Source organism: Geotrypetes seraphini, chromosome 7 (assembly GCF_902459505.1).
Source record: "Geotrypetes seraphini chromosome 7, aGeoSer1.1, whole genome shotgun sequence".
In the NCBI taxonomy this organism is placed as follows: domain Eukaryota; kingdom Metazoa; phylum Chordata; class Amphibia; order Gymnophiona; family Dermophiidae; genus Geotrypetes; species Geotrypetes seraphini.
This window is the reverse complement of record NC_047090.1, coordinates 43,608,710-43,628,022: the sequence shown is the minus strand read 5'-3', so window position 1 is coordinate 43,628,022 and position 19,313 is coordinate 43,608,710. Positions and strand designations below refer to the sequence as shown.

General features: G+C 44.3%; 1 protein-coding gene across 2 annotated transcripts in view; it reads right to left on the bottom strand.

Moving 5' to 3' along the window:
- Window positions 1–19,313, bottom strand: part of CCDC77 (coiled-coil domain containing 77) — a 159,223-nt gene that overhangs the window by 17,655 nt on the left and 122,255 nt on the right. For both annotated transcript variants that reach the window (XM_033952793.1, XM_033952794.1), the window contains exon 10: window positions 15,778–15,903. In XM_033952793.1, coding sequence (XP_033808684.1) covers window positions 15,778–15,903 — 126 coding nt within the window. The remainder of the gene's footprint in view (window positions 1–15,777; window positions 15,904–19,313) is intronic.

The following is a 19,313-nucleotide window of genomic DNA, read 5'->3' as shown; positions in this document are numbered from 1 at the left end:
CGGTCCTTCGGGGTGGGTCGGGGCATCAGGCCTTCAGGGTGGGGCGGGCGGGCAGGCAAGCGATGCCTCTGACGTCGGAGAGGAAGTTGGTGCAGTACTAGAGGAGCGTACGGGAGGAGGAGATCTGGTTTTCTGATCTTCCCGTCTGCTGCACATAGAGGAACAGAGAAAGTCAGCTATGCAAGGTCTGCCCTGGAGAAGCCATCTTAGTGCCTCTGTATTTCACAGATTTAAAAAAGCAAAAACCCAGAAACTAAAGAGTTTCCTTATTTATATTCTTAGAAAACCAAGGGGCCTAAAGTTCACACACAAAAATCTATGCTGTACATGTAAATTTTCAAGGGGGAGGGGGTGACAGGTAGGCAGGCAGACCTTCAAGGGGGGACAGGCCTTCGGGGGGGGGTGCAGACCTTCAAGGGGTGCAGGCCTTCAAGGGGGGGCAGGCAGGCCTTCAGGGGGGTGCAGGCCTTCGGGGGGGGGTGTAGGCCTTTGGGGGGGTGCAGGCCTTCAAGGGGGGGAACAGGCCTTCAAGGGGGGAAAGGCAGGCAGGCCTTCAAGGGGGGGACAGGCCTACAAGGGGGGGGGACAGGCCTACAAGGGGGGGGGACAGGCCTTCAAGGGGGGGTGCAGGCCTTCAAGGGGGGGTGCAGGCCTTCAAGGGGGGGTGCAGGCCTTCAAGGGGGGGAAAGGCAGGCAGGCAGGCCTTAAAAGGGGGGACAGGCCTTCAAGGGGGGGGACAGGCCTTCAAGGGGGGGACAGGCCTTCGGGGGAGTGCAGACCTTCAAGGGAGTGCAGGCCTTCGGGGGGGGGGTGCAGTCCTTCAAGGGGGTGCAGGCCTTCAAGGGGGGGAAAGGCAGGCAGGCAGGCCTTCAAGGGGGGGACAGGCCTACAAGGGGGGGAGAAGCTACAAGGGGGTGGTACAAGCCTTCAAGTGGGGGACAGGCCTTCGGGGGGGGGGTGCAGACCTTCAAGGGAGTGCAGGCCTTCGAGGGGGGTGGTGCAGGCCTTCAAGGGGGTGCAGGCCTTCAAGGGGGGACAGGCCTTCAAGGGGGGAAAGGCAGGCAGGCAGGCCTTCAAGGGGGGACAGGCCTACAAGGGGGGGGGGAGAAGCTACAAGGGGGTGGGACAGGCCTTCAAGTGGGGGACAGGCCTTCGGGGGGGTGCAGGCCTTCGGGGGGTGCAGACCTTCAAGGGGGGGACAGGCAGGCAGGCCTTCAAGGGGGGGACAGGCCTACAAGGGGAAGGGACAGGCCTTCAAGGGGGGTGCAGGCCTTCAAGGTGGGACAGGCAGACCTTTAAGGGGGGACAGGCCTTTGGGGGGGGGACCATGATTTAGAAGTACACGGAGGGAAGGGGGTGTTCAAAGAGACATGCATATGCCAAACTTTGGGGGGGGGAAGAAATAATGGGTCTGAAAATAGAGGAGAGGGAGAGAGATGATGGACCATGGGATTTAGGGAGGGAAGGAACAGAAAGGGAGAGAAATTGGACACAAGGGATGGTGTGGAGGAGGGATAGAGATACTGGATAGGAGGGTAATTAGGAAAAGAAAGGGAGAGATGGTGGACTCTGGGATGGTGGGGAAGGAGGGAGAGATGCCGGATGAAAGGGTATTTAAGAAAAGGTGGATCTGTGGAGGGAGATGAAAAAAAGGAAAGATACCAGACTTCCTGGGAAGGGAAGGGAAATGGAAAGGGAGGACAGAGTTGGCAGATGGATGGTTAGCATGCAGAAAGAAGGAGACCCTGGCAAGCAAGTTATCAGAAGAAAACCAGAGCCTTGGACCAACAAGATTTGAAATATAACCAGACAACAAAAGGTAGAAAAATTAATTTTATTTTCTGTTTTGTGATTATAACATGTCAGATTTGAAATGTGTATCCTGCCAGAGCTGGTGTTGGACTGCAAACGTGAGCTAGGATTTAACAGAAAGAGGAAAAGTCCTTTTTGTTTCTTTATTTTATTTACACCACAGCACCAGTGTGGTTAGGAGAAGCCAAAGGGGGTGAAAAAGCTATAAAACCCACCAGGAGTTTTGAAAAAAATCACCCAACTGGGCAGGAAAATCGAATTGAAAAACCAATTCAATAGGGCTGAATCGAATCAAAATTTTTTTTTCCTGTATCTGGCAGCATTAGTTTGCGCTACTGTCTTAGACTTTAGGACCTGGGATTGGGGAGAGATGGCATCCTCAGTACTTTATAATGCAAGTGAAACGAGGATTTGGTCAGACTTTTGAAGGGTCTGCAGAAAAAAAATATTGTATAGGCCGGGGACATGAGACAGCAGGAAATGGGAACTTTTCTTCCTTCTATTTTTGTGAATGGAAAGGCTGAGGATGTCAGAGAGGTCAGTTAAAATATGTGTTTTATAAGAAAATATAATAATGTGTTTTATAAAGTTTATAGCATAGCTGGCCTACCCAGTGAGGTGTTCCTAGTGGTGATGGTGGCAGCGTGTCAATGTGTTGAGAGGAAGAGGTGGTCTGGGAAATTCTGCTGAGCAAACTCCGGGCCCATTTCCACCCCCCAGTTAGTCCACTCCACTCAACTGATTCACACACTGAGTGGGTCTTTGGGTGTTGTTTTGGGATCTCTTCCAGTGGTTTATCTCCTTCTGGTCCAAGGAAGGAAACTTTGTTATCCTTAGCATTGACCTACAGAATATGTTTGTAACAGCGCTGCTTGTGTGGCATTAGGCTATGTAGTGATTGAAAGAAAAAAACAGACCTTTGCACATTTTTGCACTATTTGGTGGGTGTATGAGGAGATTCACATTTCCTGCACAGCTAAGTCCATGTGAAGTTACCTTGTGCTGTATTTGACATCTAGCAAGGTCTCTGTTTGAAAGGAAAGATCTAAACTTAAAAATGAAGTGGCCAGAAGTTATGGTAAAAGCAGATAGTGTAGCTGGTTTTAAGAAAGATTTGGACAAATTCCTGGAGGAAAAGTCCATAATCTGTTATTAAGACATGGGGGAAGTGTCTGCTTGCCCTGGATCGGTAGCATGGAATGTTGCTACTCTTTGGGTTTTGACCAGGTATTAGTGTCCTGGATTGGCTACCATGAGAATGGGCTACTGGGCATGATGGACCATTGGTCTGACCCAGTTAGGCTATTCTTATGTTATGTTCTCATCTGTAGGGGCCTTTGTTTTCACTTCTTATTTTAATGTATTTTTTTTCTGGGAACTTATCAGTGTTTTTTATAATGGGAACAAAAATGGAAGAGAATTAATGTGTGTGGAATGGGGGGGTAACTAATTTCTTCAGCTAATTAATTCAATCCACTTCAAACAGACATAGGAGAACTTGTGCACCATTCACACACCCTCCAACCAAAAACGTCAAAAGAAAAAAACTGTTCGACAACCTCCTAGCCATTCGAGCTGCAACACTCGACCCCCAACTCTACAACCAATTGATATCAACCACAGACTGCAAAACCTTCAAAAAGAAATAAAAACCCTTCTATTCAAAAAACACATAAAACCGAACTAACACAATCAGAACTGTCCCAAGCATCACCTGCAACTACTCCATATGTACTTCTAATGTCATGACAATTTAGACATAATTTATGTTATGTTATGTTTGGAATAATGGTTACATATATGAGGTTCAATAAAAGAAAATTTTCACTGCCTGTTTCTATTCTGACCATTTATTCCATTTCATGGTTATTGCAAAAAAAAAAAATTTTTTTTACATGGGGGGGGGGGGGGGTGTGTGTCAAAAAATGATGGGCCCCGGGTGCCACATACCCTAGGTACGCCACTGCAAGCTATTCATGTGATACGTATTCCACTGATAGGATTGCATTCATTCACAATTTGCTGTTAAATGTTCCCTTTATATTTCATCTGGACAAATTACAATCAGACCCCTGATGCAGGCACTGTAGTTGAAACACAACCTGTGTTGGGTTAGAGAAGATCTCAATAAAGAATTTATGAATTTTTACTTTTTTTTTTAATACTTTTCAAACATTTACACTGTCATAATAAACAAAAGGAAAAAAAGGCATTCATTTAATTTTAAACTTACATAATCACGTCCATACATAATTCCTTTCCAAGCCCACATTAATGGGGAGACATACTACAATTTCAAATAAAATCAAAGTTTATAAGTAAAGAAAAGGAATAGATTCATGATCCACACTCGTGGATCTCGATGCATTCCTTACTTAATAGGGGTTATACATTTTCTCCTCTTATTCTCAGTAGTGGAACAAAAATCGCCCCTCAGAAATAATACTTCATTTCTGTTCTCGAGCAATTAAAAATTGTTGTAATTGTATGGGATTTACACGGAAATTTTAGATAGAATGATACCTCAAGAGCTAAAACTGACTTTTAATTTCATAAATTCTTTTCCCCTTGATTGAGTAGCTCTAGATATCTGGAAAAACCCTAACCAAATCACCACAAAATTTCATTAATCTATTTTTAAAATATAATTTCATTAATAACATCTTATCCATCTCTCTCAAGCATGTTATTACCAGGGTGGACCGCATCTGGATCACATCCTGACTATCTTTCAAAAACTCTGTCAAATTAATTTCAGTTGATACCAAATGGTCCACCTCCTGGGCAGATTCTAATTTTTTCTGAGGAACATAATAAAAATTATTTATGGGAAAATTCTCCATATTGGGTAATCCCAGTATTTCTTTAAAGAATTTCCTTATCAAAATTTCAGGTGATAATAAATGAGTTACTGGAAAATTAACCAAGCGGAGATTCCTCACTCTATATATATTTTCCATTACTTCCATTTTAGAATGTATCAATGTAGAATCCTTAACCGCAGATACTGAGACAGGTTGAAGTGTAGTACATTGAGCTTCTACCACCTTTAACCTTTTATCCAGACAACCCAGATTGGAATCCACATTTCCAAGCTTATGAGAAACAGACTGTGAGAATTCCACTGTTTGTTTCACTGATGACCTGAGAAACCCTTCCAACCTTGCAATACCTAACCACAAATCTTTCAAAGTAATATCTTGCGTTTCCTCCAATAGTGGTTGATCCTCTACTGCACCTGAAAAATCAAGTTACTTAGGAGTTTCAGTAAAAACTAACTTATTAATCTGAGTGGAAGATACCACATATTTGGTGGAAGTAGTGGGATTAGTATTCCCACTATCACTCGATACTGGAGGAAGGGAAGGAGTTCGTTCGAGGGGACTCATTGAGGCACCCGATATAGAAGAATTCATATTGAGTGCTACTACTGGGGGATTATCCATTAATAATGTCAGATGTTTGTCCATGGAGCCAGTTACAGCTGGCGTTGAGCTTTTAGGCTTAATTTTCCTTTTCCCCATATTCAAGCTAATCAAAGAAATATGAAAATGTTATACGACCTTAGTTCCAGCAGTGGCGTTGATTTAAACGGGTGGAGACGGACCCAATGACGTCAGGGGTCCGTCTTTTCCAGTGCCTGCGCTACAAGCACCAGCACATAGAAGGCACAGCAAAGTTCAGCTGCTGCGGTAAGCTCTGGGGCAACAAAAGAGTCTCCTCCGGTTCCCCTCAGTTAGTAGACAGCTCCTGTCTAAGCCGCAGCAGCGGTGTTGAATAAAACTGGTGGAGACGGACCCAATGACATCAGGGGTCCGTCTCTTCCAGTGCCTGCGCTACAAGCACCAGCACGTAGAAGGCACAGCAAAGTTCAGTTGCTGCGGTAAGCTCCGGGGCAACAAAAGAGTCTCCTCTGGTTCCCCTCAGTTAGTAGACAGCTCCATGAATTTTTACTTTTTGTCATCTTCACTGTTTTTTTCCTTTCCTTTGCACTATATGGGAGGTTTGTTCTGTTTTTGGATCTCACTCCCAATATACATACATATGCAGCTACAGTTAAACATTTTTTAACACACACAATTCTGATACTAGGCAAGACACAATCCTGGTAATGGGTTTTCCTTTTACAACACTTTTCAAGTGGATAGGGGTGTGTCTGCATGGGCATATGACTATTTTAGAGCCAAAAACACTCAGTCCCCTTTTTGAATAAGAGGAATTGAGATGCCCAGAGAAACCATCTTGAAGGTATACTTAACTAGAAATTTTTTCAAGCTTCTTAGATGTAGGATGAGATGGAATAAGAATATAAGAATTGCCGCTGCTGGGTCAGACCAGATGGTCCATCGTGCCCAGCAGTCCGCTCACACAGCGGCCCTTTGGTCAAAGATCAGTGTCCTAACTGAGACTAGTTTTACCTGCGCACGTTCTGGTTCGCTCTTCTCTGGATGTTGAGGAATTAAATATGTAGGAAGATTTTTTTTTTTAAGATAAATGTTTCAATTGATGTTTGAATTCCTTTTTAGAGACTGTGTAGGTCAAGTCCATTGAAAGCTCAGTTCTGGCTGTCAGGGTTCTCTGAAGCAGCAAAATGCAAAACACGTCAGGACCCGGAGCTTGAATGAAGGATTCAAAGAAACAGAAACATGATGGCAGATAAAGGCCAAATGGCCCATCTATAGTCTGCCCATCCACAGTAACCATTATCTCTTTCAGAAAGATCCCATGTGCCTATCCCAGGCCCTTTTGAATCCAGACACAGTCTTCACCACCTCCTTCTGGGAGACTCTTCCATGCATCTATCACCCTTTCTGAAAAAAAAAAAGTATTTCCTTAGATTACTCCTTAACTTCATCCTATGCCCTTCTCATTGCAGTTTCCTTTCAAATGAAAGAGACTAAACTCCTGCGCACTAAACTCCTGTCACAGAGGTCTCGGTGGGCGACACATTGGCCTCCAGTGACCACAACATGGTATGGTTCAATCTTAGGAAAGGTTTCACTAAATCTACCACACTGACCAAGGTCCTCCAATTCAAGGATACAAACTTCAAAGAAATGGGAGACTTCGTTCACCAGGCGCTACAAGGACAAGCAGAAACCGATAGTGTGGAAAAAATGTGGTCGACTTTGAAAACCACCATACAGGAAGCAACAAACCGCTATGTTAAATTAGTAAGTAAACGGCGAAGGAACAATAAGCCGAAGTGGTTCACTGCGGAGATCTCAGCCCTTATCAAGGAGAAGAAAAAAGCATTCATCTCTTACAAACAATCAGGGAAACAGGTCTCTAGAGCAGACTACTTGACCAAATCAAAAGCCGTCAAAACGGCAGTAAGGGAGGCTAAGTTTCACATGGAGGAGTCTCTGGCAAAAATCATCAAGAAGGGAGATAAATCCTTCTTTAGGTATATCAGTGACAGAAGTAAAAACTCAGGCGGGATTGTACGTCTTAGGAAACCAGATGGAGACTATGTGGAAAAGGATTCGGAAAAAGCCCAACTATTAAATGAATACTTCAGCTCAGTCTTCACCCGAGAAGTGCCGGGACTTGGCCCTCAGCTACAGACAAGGGTTGACTCAGTTGACCCGTTTAGTAACTTCGAGTTTACGCCCAGCAGTGTCTAAAGTGAGCTATCAAGGCTCAAGGTTAACAAGGCAATGGGGCCTGACAACCTACACCCCAGGGTGCTAAGGGAGCTGTGTGATGTCCTGGCGGAGCCACTGTCCAAGCTCTTCAACCTCTCCCTTAGGAAAGGCAGCGTCCCGTCGGACTGGAGGACGGCTAACGTCATTCCACTCCACAAGAAAGGCTCCAAGATGGAGACAGCAAACTACAGACCAGTGAGTCTAACATCGATAGTGAGCAAACTAATGGAAACTCTAATAAAACATCAATTGGATAAGATCCTGGATGAGGAGAATCTACGGGATCCCCGTCAACATGGATTTACAAAAGGGAGATCGTGCCAATCCAACCTGATCAGCTTCTTTGACTGGGTGACGGGGAAGCTAGATATTGGGGAGTCCCTGGACATCATGTACCTGGACTTTAGCAAAGCATTCGATAGCGTACCACACCGCAGGTTGCTGAGCAAGATGAGTTCTATAGGATTAGGTGACACATTGACGAAATGGGTTGGGAACTGGCTTGGAGGTAGGCTTCAAAGGGTGGTGGTGAACGGCACACCCTCTGAAATGACGGAGGTGATCAGTGGAGTGCCACAGGGCTCGGTCTTGGGCCCAATCCTATTCAACATCTTTATAAGGGACTTGGCAGAAGGGCTTCGGGGTAAAATAACATTATTCGCCGATGACGCCAAACTAAGTAATGTAGTGGGCAAATGCACAATAGATGATGTTTCAATGCCCGACAACATGATGCACGACCTACTCCTACTGGAGCGCTGGTCTAGGTCCTGGCAACTCAACTTCAATGCCAAAAAATGCAAAGTTATGCACCTGGGCAACCAAAATCCATGCAAGACTTACACCCTAAATGGAGAGATCCTAACAAGAACTGAAGCAGAACGTGACCTAGGGGTGATCGTCAGTGAGGACATGAAGGCTGCCAATCAAGTGGAGCAAGCTTCATCCAAAGCAAGACAAGTCATAGGTTGCATACTGTGACCAGCCAGGTATTCTCCCTGCCAAGGTCCCAGTTAGGGCAGGGGAAAATGTAAAAAGGAAAGCCCGGGGTGGAATCAGGAAGGAGCATATGGTTCCTGAGAATGCTAATTTACCCTGTGACCACCAGAGTGAGCCTGAGGTGTTTGAGGAAGAGGTAGGTGATCTATCCCCGAGTCACCACCGGGGGAGCCCAAGAGGTCCCAGGAACACTGCTGACTCGATTAGAGTAGGGCGTGGCCCCAGAGTACTTAAACCAGCAGTGGAGAACAGACAGGGAGGCCAGCTAGGGAGAAGGTTTATACCTTTTCTCCCTAGGGAGTCCCCTGGACCAAGCAGGAGCAACCAACCTACACCCATGGAGCTGTTAGAGGCTGGACAAGCTGAGGAGCTACTGATTCCAGAAGAAGAACAACCCATGGAATGTGAAGAAAGTCTGACCGAGGGTGCTCCTGATTTTCCTGAAGCCATGCAGGTGGACTGGGCCTCAGCCTGAAAACTGTGAGTTGAGTTTGCACTTTACTGTTTGGGACTATTTTTGTTTCTTTTTTTAGCTAGGAGTGTGAATTGTTTGGAGGAGGTTTTGCTAACACCCTGGGAGGGAATTTTTGAAAGCCTGTTTAGAGGCTTTATTTTGCAAAACCTGACACTCTCCTGTCCTGGCAGTGAATTGAACTGGCCAGAGGCTTTAATGAACTTTGAGCACTAGTGCTACCGAATAAGTGCCATGAACTGTTTTTTTTTGTGTTTTTGAAACTGCCTGCCTGGGAGCAGTCAGAACTGGCTCTGAGGAGAGCTGAATTCTCAGGCACAGCTGAGACTAAATCCTTGCTGAGAGCAAGCCAAGAACTTTATTGTAGGCTGTTTGTTTGCTTGCTTGTTTTGATATTTTTGTTTGCTGCTGTTTGGGAACATTCTGTCCAGTTTGGCAGCTATATTGAAAGACTTCTTACCTTGATGAAGGAATGAATAAAATGGTATTATTTTCCTTTGAATTACAATTCTGGTGACTTTGTTTTTGTTGATTCCGGTTTGGAATCCGGTCCTGCAGGGTGGCTCCATTTCGGGTCACACGTCAGAATGCTTTATTGTGGTTACCACTGTGAGTGATATTGAGCCCTCTCCTGGGCTACAGTGGTGGTTACAATACGCAGGGGTTTCGTCAGCCGAAAGCCGGAAGTCATTATGCCGCTGTATAGATCCATGGTGAGGCCCCATCTGGAATACTGTGTGCAATTCTGGAGGCCGCATTATCGCAAGGATGTGCTGAGACTGGAGTCGGTTCAGAGAATGGCCACCCAGATGGTCTCGGGACTCAAGGATCTCCCATATGAGGAACGGCTAAACAAATTGCAGCTATACTCTCTCGAGGAGCGCAGAGAGAGGGGGGACATGATCGAGACGTTCAAGTATCTCTCGGGCCGCATAGAGAAGGAGGAAGATATCTTCCTTTTCAAGGGTCCCACGACAACAAGAGGGCATCCGTGGAAAATTAGGGGAGGGAAACTACGAGCTGACACCAGGAAATTCTTTTTCACAGAAAGGGTGGTTGATCGCTGGAATAGTCTTCCAATGCATGTGATCGAGGCCAGCAGCGTGCCTGATTTTAAGGCCAAATGGGATCGTCACATGGGATCTATTCACAGGGCGAAGGTAGGGGAGGGATCTATTCATAGGGCGAAGGTAGGGGAGGGACATTAAGGTGGGCAGACTGGATGGGCCTTGGCCCTTTTCTGCCGTTTATTTCTATGTTTCTATATTTATATTACGTAGGTATTTAAACGTCTCATCATATCTCTCTTCTCCTGCCTTTCCTCCAAAGTATACAGATTGCGATCTTTAAGTCTATCCCCATACGGCTTATGATGAAGACCACATACCATTTTAGTAGCCTTCCTCTGGACCGACTCCATCCTTTTTATATCTTTTTGAAGGTATAGCCTCCAGAATTGTACACAATATTCTAAATTAGGTCACACCAAAGTCTTATACAGGGGTATCAATACCTCCTTTTTCTTACTGGCCATACCTCTCCCTATGCAATCTTGCATCCTTCTAGCTTTTGCCGTCACCTTTTCAACCTTAATATCATCACATACAATCACACCCAAGTCCCGCTCTTGTCGTACATATAAGTTCTTCACCTCCTAAACTGTACCATTCACAAGAAAGATTTATTTCACTTCTTCATGGTAAGTTAAGTGTCTTCACAAATTATATTGGCATTGATACTGATAAAAAAAAAAAAAACTAAGAAATTGTGCAATGATTGGGAGAAGAGCCATTTAAAAGTGGGCATGTTCAAGTTTCAAGTTTATTAAAAATTTGATATACCACCTCATCATTTATTTCAAGGTAGTTATACATTTTAAAATAGGGTTAAAACAGATAATACAATTTAACATAACTTTAACAAAATAAACATACACGATTAGACAAAATAATAACATACACGACTGGACAAACGGGTATGAGTGGAAAAAAGGGGAGAACTACAATGATTTAAAAAAAGTAAGATATAAAAGGTATAAACAAAAGGGTGGGGTTAAAAACAAGTAAGTCCAATACAAGCGGACTCATAAAATATTTTAAAAAATTTAAAATCCTTAAAAGGACATTTACACTTGAAAGGCATCTTTGAAAAGGAATGTCTTAAGTAAAGATTTAAATTTCTCAAGATTAGATCTTTCTTAGACTGCTTTTTCTGGTCTTCCTGTCCAATACACCATACCCCCTTCTAGCCATCACACTCGTATTCCCTGTGATGGCATACCACATACCCACCATCATTGGCCAGGGCCGATATGGAGACCTAAGCTGCTACCGTGCAAAGCCCAAAACAACCAATACTCACAACCTCATAAAGATCAAGACTGACACATACACCTCCATTGCACACAACGTCACAGCAGCCCTAGTGAATGCCAGATCCGTAAATGGCAAATACCTCGTCCTCATAGACGCCATCACAGAGTACAACTGGGACCTCCTACTAGTGATGGAAACATGGCTCAAAGACAACGATGGAGCCACTTTGGGTGCGTTATGTCGTCAAGGCTACCAAGCACTGGCATGCTCCCGTCGCAACAAGAAAGGGGGAGGGATGGCAGCAATCGTCAAGTCCAAGTTAAACCCACGCCAAATACACTCCATAACACTACCAGATCTAGAATGCCTCGTTTTCTCAATAGGGCACGACAAAAAAATCACGATCATACTAGTCTACAGAGCACCCTCCTCTCCTATGTCTGCACTCGACAAACTGCTAACCATTATAAGTAACCTGTCTGTAAACCATAAACAAATCATAGTCCTAGGAGACCTCAACTTCGCAGACTACCCAGAAGTCATGGGCGCCCCACGAGATTTCATCAAAACACTGTCAGATCTGGGATTCACTCAAAAAGTCACCTCTCCCACTCATTTCTCTGGAAACACACTGGACCTAATTTTTCTCCTAGACCAACTGTCTCAAACACGCGGCCCACGGGCCGCATGTGGTTCTCCAGGTTTTATTTGCGGCCCGCGGTCTGGAGGCATCATTCTCTTCCTTTTGGAGCAGCAGCCGGCTCGTTCGTTCAAAGCCGCGGGTTGGCGGCTCCTTATGCTATCCACTCCTGCATCGGAAGCCTCTCTGATGTCACAATAGAGAGGCTTCAGACGCAGGCACTGATCTCGCAAGGAGCCGCCACCCGCGGCTTTGAACGAACGAGCCGCCAGACATGCTGCTGCTCTAGTGGCGTACCAAGGGGGGGGGCGGTCCACTGTTCTCTTCCCTGCAGGGCCGACCAACTCTGGTGGCCCGACGTCAATTCTGACGTCGAGAGGACGTTCTGGCTAGCCAATTGCTGCCTGGCTGCCCGGAACGTCCTTTCCGACGTTAGAATTGACATCGGGCAGCGAGAGTTGGTCGGCCCTGTGCAGAAGAGAAGCTGAGAGATGGCATGTTACCGATAGCGGCAGCAGCCTATTCCGTGGTGGCGGTGGCATGGGGGAGGGCAGGAAGGAAGGAAGAAAGAAAGAAAGAAAGAAAGAAAGAAGGTGGGGTGGGGACAGGGAGCCAAAAAAAAAGCAAAAAATGGGGCACAGAGGAAAGAAGAAAGAAGGAGGGGGGACAGGGAACCAGAAACAAAGCAAAAAATGGGGCACGGAATCAGAGAAAGACAGACAGAGAAAGGAAGAAAAAGTTGGGGAGGGAATGAGGTCTGGAGGAGGAGGCTGAAAGAAGGGAAGAAGTATTGGATGCACAGTCAGAAGAATAAAGTGCAACCAGAGACTGATGAAATTACCAAACAAAGGTAGGAAAATGATTTTATTTTCAATTTAGTGATTGAAATGTGCCAGTTTTGAGAAAGAAAAGATATTAAACTTTAAATGCGAGTGCTGCAGAAAAAATAGAGTACTTGGAAGGCCGCAGAAAAAATAGTTAATGTCTTATTAAAGAAATGACAATTTTGCATGAGGTAAAACTCTTTATATTTATATATCTTTCCTTTTAACTGTTAAAGGAAAGTTTTATAAACTATAAAGAGTTTTACCTCATGCAAAATTGTCATTTCTTTAATAAGGCATTAACTATTTTTTCTGCGGCCCTCCAAGTACCTACAAATCCAAAATGTGGCCCCGCAAAGGGTTTGAGTTTGAGACCACTGTCCTAGATGGTCCACAAATTGACCAGAAAACATCCTCGCCGACAAACATCGTGGTCCCCTGGGCCGACCACTATATAATCACATTCGGCCTGCACACCAGAGTTAAAGAAGCAGCAGACCGAACAAATTCCCAGGAAACAATTACGTTCAACCCAAAGTAAGTAAATCCAACCACATTTTCTCGCGGCATCTCCAAACTACAACTAAGCATAAACTCCCTAGAAGAGAAGGCACTGACTTGGCAATCAGGCATTAAAACACTCTATGAGAATCTAGCAAAAGTCAAGGTGAGCAAACCTAACTCACGACCATTCTCTTAACCCTGGTTTAAAGAAGACCCGAGAGTACAAAAAAGGAGAGTCAGAAAGCAGAAAATACTTGGCGCAAAACTCTCAGTGACTAGGACAAATCCTCCTGGAAAAACCTGCTGCAAAACTACAAACTAGCCACACATGAAGCAAAGAAAGCACATTTCACCGCTCTACTATCCAAGGTCCCAAGCAGATCAAAGGCCATCTTCTCAATAACAAAAACCTATTCTCCTCATCCCAAGGTCCAATGCATTCCCAGTAAACGAACCTAGACTGCGAATCCCTCTCCACCTTCTTCCATGACAAAATATCTAAGATTTGCACAAATCTGGACTCAGAGGTCAAAGTACTCCCATATATCCCAGAGACCACCCAAAATGACAATCCACTCAAGACGGAAACCTTGAACAGTTTCAAACTGATCTCCCACAACGATCTCAAAACCATAATCAACTCTGTACCCCCTCAACCTTGATCCTGGACCCATGTCCCTCCACTACACTCCTGGATACAAACGAGGTATTCCTGGAATCCATCCTAACCTTAATAAAACGAGTCCCTTATGACAGGTGTAGTTCCACGGAGCTGGAAATCTGCCATAGTAAAACCACTTCTGAAGAAAAACAACCATGGACCCAGACAACCCAAGCAGCTTCAAACCTGTCTCAAACCTCCCATTCATCTCAAAAATATTGGAAAAGACATTACTCACGCAATTGCAAAACTTCATGGAGACAAACGTCATCCTCTCCAACTTGGAATCGGGCTTCAGGAAACACCACAGCAAAGTGCTTTTGAACATCCTAGATGACTGCTGGAAAATCCTAGACGACGGAAATGATGCATTGCTGGTACTATTAGACCTCAGTGCCATCTTCGACACCATCGACCACTCTCTCCTCTTGTCCAGGCTAAAGTCCATTGGAATCCGTGACAATGCACTTCAATGGTTCTCTTCATTCCTGACTGACAGATCCCAGAGAGTTCTACTAGGAAAATCCTTATCTGAACCCAAACCACTCCACTATGAAGTGCCTCAAGGAGCCTTACTATCACCTCTCCTCTTCAACCTCTATGTCAAACCAGTACTGGACATAGCGGGAAAACACTCTTTCGCTGATGACCTACAACTCTATCTTCTCATAGGCCGTCACTGAGACACACAAATCTATAACAAATCTTGTTTAACTGAAATAAAGACCTGGATGACCGGGAAAAAGTTACAGTTAAATGAATCCAAGACAGAACTTCTCTGAATCCACAAAGATCTATGCGTATACCCCATCCGTTCTTTTCCTGGGGCACAAACACCCTTACACCCAAAGACAATGTCCGCAGCCTAGGAGTAACTCTTGACTCTAACTTATCAATGACAGATCACTTATCAAAACTAGTATCATCCTCCTTCTACTACCTCCGCCAGCTAAAAACCATACGTGCATACTTCTCAGAACCTTAATTTGTCCAACTACTCTATGCTTTTGTACTATCCCGCGTGGACTACTGTAACACTCTACTAGTGGGCCTGTCTACCAAAACTTTCTCCCGCCTCCAAAGGGTGCAAAACGCTGCAATCCGCCTTTTGAAAAACATAGGCATTTGCGCCCATGTTACCCCTGTGTCAGCTTCCATGCACTGGCTGCCCATTCAAAAATGCTATGCCTTCAAGGCCCTGGTCCTCACTTTCAAAACCTTCCATGAAATGATTTCGTACTACTTGAAAACTAAACTACAAATCTACTTCCCAAAGCGACCACTGAGGTCCCAAGGAGAAAAATGACTGACCATACCTCCTGGCCGCTCCCTCAAAACTGAAACAGCCTGCAAACGCTCCTACTCACATTTCATAACCAGACTTTGGCACACCATCCCCCCATCTGTTAGATCAGTAGATGGACTCTGGAACTTCAGGAAGGACGTGAAAACCTTCCTCTTCACAAACCCAGTTCTTAAAGTCATTCACCCAGAAATGCCACTCAGTCAATGCACCTATGCCACCTAATTTCACCAGATGCTACTTAGTGCATATGTTTTATTGTCATGTCTATATTGTAATTTATGCCATCTCTGTCCTGTCTCAATTATTATGGATGTACTTTGTAACCCGTTCTGAGCTCCTCTCGGAAGATGTGCTAAAAAATTGAATAAATAAATAAAAGGTATGATGGGATATAAATAAAGCTATTATCTCATGTGCAGATGGAGAGCTGGTCAGAAGTGTTCATCTAGAGACCATAAAACTGTCAGTTTTCACCCAGCATCTTCTCTAAAATCAATCATGCCGGACAAAACAGAATCTGGGTCTCCTCTAAAGCATAATTCACAATACCTACACCAGCATAAGACAATTCTGGTTTATTTTTCTCTTTTCTTTACCTTAAAAATTTCTCTTCCAATATCTCCTTCCTCACGCATACGAGCCAGCTCTTCCTCAAAAGTGACACACTGTTCCCGATACATTTCTGCTAGTCGATTTGCTTGTGCCAGTTGACTCTCCAACAGCTGAAACAGGCAGAATGAACAAGATATTAAAAAAAAAAACCCAATGGATATTACAAATTCTGACAAATAGGTTACTGGAATGGAAAAAAAACTACTTATCCATTTTAGCTGTAGAGACAACAAATGTCCCAACAATAGGTTCTTCAGCAACTTGCATTAACACCTAAAACTGAATGAAAGCTATTATATAATGAATCTGTAATTATGGCCCCATTTTGCATATAAAAGAGAGAAAACAAAAGAAAAAAATCCAACAGAAACTGCAGTGAAAATAGCTCAACAAACAAACAAAAAAAAGACTGCAGACTTAATGTACAAGATGCATACAACATCTATTGTAAATTAGAAAAAAAGCTATCCATATTGGCAATGTGGGCAAGACATCTCAGCAAAGGTCATTAAACACTACTTTGAGGAAAGCTATACATTCCAAATAGGCAGTGGTATACTACCATTATGTGGACAGGGTAAAAAGGATGAGGCTGCAAGTCACAGATAACTGTGGGAGGTGCAAAAGGAGTGGGACACATTAGTTCACAAATCCCTGAGATATCAGGAAATGGAGTTGTTCTGGCCAAAGGAGTGCGAGGAATTGCCCAGAGGTGCCACTGAAGGGTAAAAAATGTATATTATGGGACATTCAACAAATGAAAGGAGGCAGCTAGGGGTTCTAAACATTTTGCAAAATGACACTGCAAAAATGACACTAGCAAAAAAAAAATAAAAAAGTGTATTTTTAAAATGGGTGGATGACAGAATCCTCTTTCTGTACAATTTTAGGATAAGATAATGGAAGATTTGCATTTATAACGGATGTATTTCCCTTATCATTCTTTGTGTACAAGCTACAGTGTACAAAGTATAGTGTCAAAGTCAAAGAGTCATTATGAGATTTTGACCACAGAGGTTCAAAGGGAACTGGTGGGGAGGAACTATTTAGCAGACAAAGTTATTAGGAGGGATGGAAGGAGAAAACAGATGAGTGAGAGGAGAAAGGGAGTATGAGAGCATGTGTCAAAGAATATGGTGGGAATGTAAGAGAAAAGCAGAAAATGCTCATTTTCAAAGTCAATGCACTGCTACTGGCATGAATTCAAAAGGAGTTTAACTTGCAGAGACTTGTTTAATGGGATATATAGCTAACTGTGAGAATATTTATTCAGTTATTTTGTTTCTGGATGGCAAATGCAATAAAAATTACTTTGGAATAAAAAATAAAAAGGAGCATCTAAGTTAAGATGTTCAAAAGTTGCTGGGTATTCTACAAAAGGCTCACTGAATATGGAACTTCTGTAATACAGTGGTACCTCGGTTTGCGAGCATAATTTGTTCCAGAAGTATGCTCGAAATCCAAAGTGCTCGTATATCAAAGCAACTTTCCTCGTAGGCCATAGTGGCAACTCGGCTGATTCATTCCACTGACTGAATACCGGTAGGTACCTACATCTCTCTGACATGACCCCGAGCTGACCTCCGACCCCCAAGCCGACCCAACCCCGGGAACCGGCTTTGTTGCTCCCCCGAGGCCACCAGTGCTTGCTCCCTCCCTTCGCAATCGCCTCCTCTCCCCCACTGACCAGCCCTGTCCTTACCCTTGCGCCGCCAGTGTTGAAAGTGCCTGCTGCCGGTTTCCTTGCTAAGCTGCTGCTGGGCCTTGAGCATCTGCGCATGCTCAAAGCCTTCTGGTTCTCACCCTCTCTGAGATTCTCATGAAGGACTGGCCCCTCCTTCGCCTAAAAGGTCTTGTTTTGGGCGTTTAGAACTTGGGCAATTTTGGGGTTGATAATGTGTTCTAAGGTTAGACATAGTGGTGGTATGGGCGATTAAACTGGTGAACGTAGAGGTAGGCCACTGTCAAAAAAAAATCCTCATTTTGGATGTTTGTTTTGAGAATGGACATTTTCCCTGCTGCTACATTTTCCCTGCTGGAACAATGGTCAACTACTTGGCAGCTAGGCTTCAATGCTAAAAAATGCAAGATAATGCATCTGGGTAAGAGAAACCCGCGTAGAACTTATGTACTAAATGGTGAGATCTTGGTTAGGACCACGGTGGAACGCGACCTAGGGGTGATCATTAGTGAGGACATGAAGGTTGCCAATCAAGTGGAGAAGGCTTCCTCCAGGGCAAGACAAATGATGGGGTGTATCCGCAGAGGTTTCGTCAGCAGGAGACCTGAAGTTATGATGCCGTTGTACAGAGCCATGGTGAGGCCTCACTTGGAGTACTGTGTTCAGTTTTGGAGACCACACTACCGAAAGGACATGCTGAGGATCGAGTCGGTTCAGCGAACGGCCACCAGGATGATCTTGGGGCTCAAGGATCTCACGTATGAAGAAAGATTAAAAAAATTGCGGCTGTACTCACTTGAGGAAAGAAGAGAACGGGGAGATATGATTGAAACATATAAGTACATCACGGGACACATCGAGTCAGAAGATGATATCTTCTGGCTCATGGGACCCTCGACCACCAGAGGGCATCCGCTGAAAATCAGGGGAGGGAAGTTTCATGGCGACTCCAGGAAGTACTTCTTCACCGAAAGAGTAGTGGATCATTGGAACAGACTCCCACTCCAGGTGATAAAGGCCAGCAGCGTGACGGATTTTAAGAGAAAATGGGATACTCACGTGGGATCTTTAAGGGAGTAAATTCAGGGGAGGGGATACTTGGAATGGGCAGACTTGGTGGGCTATAGCCCTTTTCTGCTGCTTTTTTCTATGTTTCTACTTTCAGCGTTTAGGGCCTAAGGCCAAAAGGGGACTTAGACCTTAATTTTGATTATGCCCCTCCATCTATTTTTTCTGAGGCCCTCCAAGTAGCTACAAATTCAAAATGTAGTCCTGAAAAGGGTTTGAATTTGAGACCACTGATGTATAAGGACATTAATTTAAAATTATTTTGTTGAGTGTGGAGAGGGGAGAGTTAAAGCTACAGTCTCAGCACCCTGAGGTTATTGGTTCAAACCCACGCTGCTCCTTGTGACCCTGGGCAAATCACTTAATCCCCCCATTGCCCAGGTACATTAGATAGATTGTGAGCCCACCGGGACAGACAGGGAAAAATTTTTCAGTACCTGAATAAATTCATGTAAACCGTTCTGCGCTCCTCTGGGAGAATGGTATAAAAAATTGATATGTGCAACAGCAACCATTTTACAAAAAAGAACAACTTCATATAGAACTCTCCACCTATTAGTACCACCAATTAAACATGTAAGTGGCACATTTTGCAAAAGTATGAATACAAGAACCACCAATTAAGGAGCAGAATCCTAAACCTCAAATTTCTGAGGTGATTGATTTTAAGGCCAAAGAGATAAGCACAACTCAAATATCTTGAAAACCCCAAATGCAAACAATGGGGAACAAGATTCTGGATCTAGAAGCTGTGATGGAAGAAGATGGGTT